A 7988-nucleotide genomic window follows, 5' to 3' on the forward strand; every position below is an offset into this window, starting at 1 on the left:
GATCATTTCACTAGATGTTCTTTATCTAAATATCCTAACACTTGGTCATTCTTCTTTCTCCAGGTTGGAATCAGACTGAAGTCCCCCGTTTACCAGAACCCCACTCTGTGTTCCCTCCGCCTTTCCGACGTAAGGTTCCTGAGAAGGAGTCCATGGTTGAGAGGCCAAAGACACTAGAGTTTGCGCCTCGGCCAAGGCCGTCTGCCAATAAGCCCAAGCTAGATCGCTGGAAGTTTGTGTCATTCGGCAAAACACAGAGCACTTCCCCTAGCAGCAGCTGTGAGACACCATCAAGCAGTACCAATGAGGATAAGTTGGGCGTGCCTGCCCTCCACAAAACCGACCAAGTTGTGGTGCAGGCAACCTTGCTGGATATAGACATGGAGGGCCAGAGTCAGGACTGCACAGTTGCACTCTGTGGCACAGGTCAGCCACCTGTGCAAGACCCTTCATATGACATTGATACTGATGTCTCTTACTGACCCTAGACTTGAGGGCTTGCTTGGCCAGTGGAGCTTAAGAAGAAGAACAGATGCTGCACTTTCCACTTAGAATGCAGTGTCTTGTGTTCCCACGTGGTATATTTGTGAATGTATTCTCATATTCTAAGGTATTACTCTCTGGAGTTCTCTTGGAAGGTCTCCTCAGGATCGGTTTCCATGTGGAAGCATAAAGGGTCAACCACTGTCGTGTTGTCTTACGAATCGAGCTTCGTAGTGTTGCCATCTGAGTGAGAAAGACTTGAGGGCACTGGCATAGAGGTGCATGAGAATCTATATAACAAACCAGGGCTAACAATAAGCTGTGAAACAAATATACGTCTACCATAGGGGCATCAGTAATAATTCCTGAGCACTATCATTTTAGGACCAGGACTAAAATAAAAAGGCAAACATCAACTCTTATCCCAGAAACTGGAATCCCTCTACGTAGCACTTTTCTCTTAGAAACAGGGCTCTCTAAGCAAGCTTGATGCAGGTATACCAGCTGCACTTTGTGGAGCACAGCTAACGTAAAACTGGAACAACCGTAATCCCTGGAGACTTTGATGAACCCAAGCACGCGGTCCTAATCTGCAGACAGCTAGGCTAGGAGAGAGGCAATAATCCATAAAACAATTTAATTCTCAACAAGGGACATCGCTAATAACCTACTATATGTATGCCATTTCTAATTGATCAACCTTGTAGTAAACTATTCATCTAGAAGACAGGAAGTTGTTATAAAGCTACAAACGTTTCAAACCACAAACTGGAGCATTGGCATAACACCCAAGACGTATTTTCCATCAACGAAAAACAAGTTTCAAAACGAGTCATTTGTAGGCTGCTGGGTATTTGGATTCCTCAGGTTGGGGCGACTGCCCCATTTACATTGAGTCATAGATGCCAGTAATAACCTATTTATGACATTTAACCGAGAAACATGGACTTTAATATTAATGTCTAAGCTATCAATCTAAAAATTGAGTGGTTAATAAAACCTTTGGCCCCCTATTAATCTAGAAACCATGCCAAATGATATATCAAATCCAATGCATTAATGGATACCATGGTGTTAGTTCTACCTCTAGGACATAATTATTCTCATAACAGAGACAGCCTATCCTCACTGCCAATTGCAGTGGTCTTCTGATACATCACAGTGAAATGGATCACTAAAAATCTTGTTGAAAAAGCATCAGTTTTTACCTGTGAATCACTTATTAAAAAGCATCAGACCATACATTCTAATGTGAGTTATAATTAATAGTCAGAGCCGCCAGGATTAGTTTATGCAACAAAGATTATCCGGGAACAGTCACATCCGGATAACTATACAGAGCACTACTCCTCTAAAACAGATATATCAAAATACGGTTATGAAGAACTGCTCATCGAGGCAAGGGTTGTCAATATTAACTAAAAAAAAAAAGATAATTTGCAGGCAAGGAGCATAGGCATCAATGTGCCTTTTTTATTTAAGTGCTAGTCTAGAAATAAATGTTCATATCAACTTCTGGAAACCTACTCATCCTATCTATGGAGCAATAAGCATCTTGAAGCGGGACCATCGATGTTAATCTCTTAACTCTACCCATCTAAAAACAGGGATAACAACATTAGTCTTCACATCTCTAGTCATTTAGAAACAAGGATAGTAACCTCATTTTTGGATAACTTCTCATCTAGAAATAAAGATTGTATTATTCATATTTGAAGCACTGTTTAATCTAGCAGTCTGAATATCAAAATACATTTAGAATGCTATAGATTAGAATTGGATATCACCATTAATTAACTTCTGAACCACTGTCTAACTAATACCAGGAACTCCGCTAATTAAAAACACCACGTCAAACTAAGTTCAAGAGCGCTAATAATCTTGAAATAGGAACATTGACAATGCCTTTTGAAGAACTAAAAATCATGAAACAGGGATCGCTATATTCAATTAAGCAATACTAATGTAGATTTTTACTTCAATGTTAATGGATGAACCACTAATAATGTATCATAACCTATGTATCTAGAATCATCATTATAAATCCTCGAGCACATTAATGAGGTGAAAACAGTAAAAAGTGACTATTCCATGGCGTGATATTAATAGCGAAACCAGAATTTTGCTATTAATATATTTAACTGGAAACATAGATAATAAATGACAGTGTTTGTAGTAACAGTGACACTAATATTGGCCATAAGTATGAAAGAAAGTCTGATACAAGGACCACAATGATAACCTGCAAATCCTAAAACTGTTACAAAACTCTGTAGAGTACCAATAATGCAGCGAGGTTCTCTATTATAGCAGAACCATTATTCATTTGCAAACAGGGACATAAGGCATAGAAAAGATGGCTGATGGCAACACTACTTTAAGCAAGAAGTAATTCAGTGTTTTAATATAGAATTTCATCTTGGATGTGAAAATATTTTCCTTTCTGCTCTTTAGGAAGGAAACTGTATTACCTGGCATTGTTTGTACAACAGATGATTAACTGACACATAGACCAAACATACATCTTCCACAACATGTTAGAGCTGATAGTACAATTTTTGTTGTATTGCAGTCATAGGGGACCCTCCTTCCCCAATTTTAAGCACTTGACAAGTTATTCTGCCACAAGGCCTTTCAGGGAATCAACAGGGATGTCTTTGAAGTAACTTTTTTGGGTGCAAGGCACCCGGTACATAAGTAAACACAACGGACCAAAATACAGGAGATTACTGAAAACGAGTCTTATTTTGAGGAGTCCAGGTTGAATGACTCATGTTTGGGGGATGGGCTGTATTTATTATTTTAGTGGGACTGATATTTAAGACCCCCAACACTGGTTGTTCAGCGTTCGAAGAATAATTGTGAATTCTGCACAGGATGCTGTTTTGTTTAAAGTCCCTTCAGTGTTTTATTTTTTTAAGTTTTATTTAAGTACCCGGAATGAAGGAGCTGTTTTTTTTTTTAATCTTCTCTCTGATCTGAGGAATAAACATGCTTTATCCCTTTTTGTGTCTGCTTTATTTTGCTTGAGCTAATTTACATTTCTTTTTTTCTCTTTCAGCTTATACAATTTATTTAGGTAAATATAAGCACTAAAGTTGTTAAGTACCTATTTGTTTCTAGAAAGTTTGATTACTTGGTTAAAGTGAAAATATTATCAGACCCTGTTACCAAACACCACAAGAGCTGTAAAGATTTCAGATCCCAAAGAGCTGCCCCAAAAGAGCAGTACACGGAGTACAGCGATCCCCCCTCCTACATATACAGAGGTGAGATAGAGTGAAGTGCTAGATCTATACTTTCTCTGTGCGGAGATCTCTGTCCCGACTTTGGAATCGCCACACGCATAAGCATATGTTTTAGTATTAAATGTGGAAAGGACATGCAGGAGTGGCTAGAAAATGGATAATACTTACTACTAAAGGAAAAGGGTTAATGGTGTGGTTTAGGGAAGGACGTGCACCTGCATACAAAAGTGTAAGCCTATTCTTATTCACAAACTGCACTCCTAAAGTTACTACAGCCATAAATGACTCAAAACAGTCATAAATGGAGTAAGTCTTCGAGCTCAGGGCAATGTTTGAAACAAATACGACAGCGGCGGTGCGGCCGCGGAAGATTGCACCGCCTTCAATAATAGGTCTGTAAGGTTGAAATTATTCATCCCTGTCTGAGCACAAAGGACCACATATTGCAAACCAGCTTGACATTCTGAGGCCCACCAGAGGGCTGACAAATGAATAAATATTTGACTGTCAGGACACGGAACCCACTGTGGGGAAGTAATTTTCACTGCACAGCAACTACAACTCCCAGAACTCACCTGTTATTACCCACCGGAGGGCAATCAAGCATGATTATATAAAGATGGAGTGTTTTGCGCGCAGCGCTATCCGTGACTTTCAGTTTTCCCTCGGATGAAGGAGCAGCAGCTCCGAAACGCGTAAAGGATGTTAAAGTGTTGGAATACCAATGCCGGTTTGGAAATAAAGCGTTCAATGTGAACTGTCCTTTGTGGAGTGGCGTCTTCGAGCTCAGGGCAATGTTTGAAACATATATATATAGTTACACATATATATCAGGGATGTTATAGTTAGAAAATATAATAATAAAAAACACCTGTAGGAATTAACTAAAAAAACAATGGTTACATGGAAGTTATAGTTAGGTTCAGATTTTACAGACATAAAACCATAGAAATTCAACTGTTATAGTTAGTTATCTCAAGTGACTATAAGTCATGACCTACGGTAACTATCACTCATGCCCTTGCCATGCACAGTTTTCTCATCAATAATTTGACGGCACATGTTGCAGTGATATTATAAGTGGAGTGATTAGCAGTGCATGGTGAGGTCGTAAGTTAAAGTAATTTAGAGCATGAGTTCTAGTTACTTGAGTTAACTCTAACTGCTGGATTTTTATGGTTTTGTGTGTGTATGTGGGTAAAATCTGAACCCAACTATACCTTCCCTGTAACCTTTGTTTTTTGTTGTGAATTTTTATATTATTTTCAATTGTATTTCCTATCTATAATGTCCCTGTTACCTTTTTTTCCCAGTGAATTTCTAAGGATTTGTAATACGGATTCCTAACTATAACGTCCCTGTAACCTTTGTTTTTTTTCAGTGAATCTGTTTTTCAACGAAACTTATTATTTAATTACCATAAGTTAATCCAGCTGCCAACTCGCAAGTTGAGACCCTGTGGCTACCCCCCACAGGCAGCTAATTCCACGCTACGTAGCCCCATTCCCAGGCTGATTTGGCCCCAGAGTCCCCATCTCCCAAGGCCTGGCCAATTCCTAACGGGGGAGGGAGGCCAAGTGAACCCTCTCCGATTTTCATGGGGTTCGGCCAATAAAGGGTACCTTATTCTTGTTGGGGGCCCTAAGGACTCTGCCAGCTTCCTGCATCCATGCCTGCATTGCTCTTGTCTGCAGAGACCAGCTAAAAATGCTGCTCCCTGCGGGCGGGAGCAATATTCAGATCGGTTTCCCTGTCCGCATTACTGTGGGTAGGGAAACATTTGAAGTCCGCTCACAGGTTGCAGGAGCATTTTTAAAGCTCCCTCCTGCTGGAAGCAGATTTTGTTTGCTCATGCTTGGCAGGAGCTTTGTGATTGCTCCCGCCAAGCGAGAGCAAACACAGGGTTCCCTGCCTGCACCAATGCAGATAGGAAAAACCCTATGTCCTGGGGTTGGGCACCCCAGGACATAGCAGTTGCTGGCCCTGGGGGATGCGGTACCCTGGGCCATTAGTTGCTCCTGGAGGGGGCCATGCAGCACCAGTCCCTTATCAAATGAGGCCAGGGACTGGAGTCCCCTGGGGCTGAAATCGTCCTGGAGAGGGGGGTATTACTAATCTGGCCCAGGTCGGCCTGGGGTTGGGGCTGGCCCCCCCTCCCTTTTTCAACTTTGGCCGGGCCCCATAGAATGGGGTCCCTGTGGCTGAAATCGGCCTGTGGAGGAGGGCCACATGCACCACCTTCCCCCATAATAATATTATGAATTCCCTTCATGACCTGTCCCACATGGGGGGCGGAAAAAAAGCACTAGTAGCAGCGAATTTGTGGCAAAAATAGATTGTAAGAGTTTTTGGTCCTAGGCCTAGGGGGTCTGGGTATTCCTACTCTACCCCCTTGTGGTTTTAAAAAAAAACTTTTTTGTTGGGACTCTGGCCGAGTCCCAAGTCGGCTGCCAACAATTCCTCGTTGAAGTGATGGCTGCCAATTAGATCTCACCATGACATCTATCGGTTCCGCAGACCCTCCACATCTCTAGATATACATAATCTTTTTTCTTTAATAATTTCAAAATTACTTAACAGATATACAGCAGATTACAAAAAGAACTCTTACTGGACCAAGACCTAGCTTTATTCCAAATTTGGTGTAATTCCGTTAAGCGGTTCAGGCTGTAGTCCTGTTCAAAATCCCAATAGAGAAAAAGAATCTTGGTGTCCCCCTTTTCTCGGCCCCCGCTTGAAGAATCACCTTGAATCTTTCTAAACAGCAGCTGAAGTGAGTGGCAAACTACTTTTGAAAAGTTTGTGAAAGTTCGTCAAACAGCGCCAAAGTTATTAGGAAAACAAGAAGCTTTTATTTTGGCCGATTTCGGGCAGCAAAATAACTCTTAGTTCCAAAAGTGATATTTCACATGATTTTTTATATATATATATATATATAAGATTAGCGTTCCTGACTCGCTTCTTATCAGCTACAAACAGGTACGGACCACAGCGTGCGTTTTCAGTGCATATTTATTGCATCCTTAATCGGCTACATTCTCATACAGCAAGTGCCCAGCATGACGCGTTTCGACAGCAGGACGCTGTCTTGATCACATGACGCCCCAAGGGCCAATCCACATTAAATACTCTTGTTGGTGAAAAAAACTGGTAAAACATTTTTTTCTACATTCAAAGAAATAGAAAAAATACTGCGGTTGTATGAAATACAATCATAGTCAAAGTTTGTAAAATAGGACAACGCAATAAATGCGAATATTTGGTGAAAATTGTCAACCCATTAAATCATGGTTTCATTGTCACATAAACAAACAGTTTTTTATTATAATAATAGCTGACGAATCAATTTTGAAAAAAGAATGCCGTGAAGATGCTTTCACATTGAATCATAAAAATATATATACACATTGAAGAAACCAAAGGTTACAGGGACGTTATAGTCAGGCTCAGATTTGACTAGTACAAAACCAGTGAAGTTCAGCAGTTCTAGTTACCTGAGCAAACTATAACTTACGCCCTTGCAATGCTCTGCTTATGACCTCGCATATTATATCACTCATGACATGGTCACATCACTGACAACCCTCACATCTCTATTAAAATAAGCTCTAGGGAGATGGTGGTCCCTGGGGCCAGGTCCTGGGGGCATGCCTTCTTATGTGGTGGGGGCCCCCGCAGCCCCCGCAGGGGCCCCCAACTTAAAAACCGTCACAGGCGCATTTGCAAAGTGGTGCAGGGGGGGCTGATGTGACAAGTGTGCAAATGTGCCCTGTGGCACGTTTTAAGTTGGGGTATTAAGTCCCCTTGAATCCTGAGGGTCCCTGGGGGCCAACTAGCCCACCAGGTACCTCCAGTAAGTGCCACAGAGCTGCGTTGCAGAGAGGTGGTCTGAGGCCACGCCCCTTTTTACACCTCCCTGCAATGCAACTCTGTGGCACTTACTGGACGTACCTGGTGGGCTAATTGGCCCCCAGGGACCCTCAGGACCAGTGGCAGCAGAGGGGAGTACAGAGGCGTCCCTGCCAACATACGATGCATCCGTTGCATGCATTTGCCTGCCACCACCACTTGTATGAGATACGTGCGCCGTGGTTTGGTGCCTGGCAGCAGCAAGCGGCGGAGCTCTGGGATGGGTATCTGGCCAGTCGCCACGTGCGTCTCACCTTTGAGTCTGCCTGCCATTCAGTAGGACAGCCACTGTAATTGTGCTGCCAGGAAGTTCGATTCGAAGTACGGTGCGCCTAGTTCTCCCTGTAT

The 7988-nt window shown here is 42.1% G+C and overlaps 1 protein-coding gene across 1 annotated transcript in view; it reads left to right on the plus strand.

Annotated features, from left to right (window-relative positions):
• The window catches only part of MAP3K10 (mitogen-activated protein kinase kinase kinase 10), a 222796-nt gene extending 219308 nt beyond the window's left edge, over positions 1 to 3488 (plus strand). Inside the window, exon 10 of the mRNA XM_085625342.1 lies at positions 64 to 3488. Coding sequence (XP_085481468.1) covers positions 64 to 482 — 419 coding nt within the window. The 3' untranslated portion in view covers positions 483 to 3488. The remainder of the gene's footprint in view (positions 1 to 63) is intronic.
• Positions 3489 to 7988: the final 4500 nt, after the last annotated feature.

This window comes from Triturus cristatus, chromosome 9 (genome assembly GCF_964204655.1).
Source record: "Triturus cristatus chromosome 9, aTriCri1.1, whole genome shotgun sequence".
In the NCBI taxonomy this organism is placed as follows: domain Eukaryota; kingdom Metazoa; phylum Chordata; class Amphibia; order Caudata; family Salamandridae; genus Triturus; species Triturus cristatus.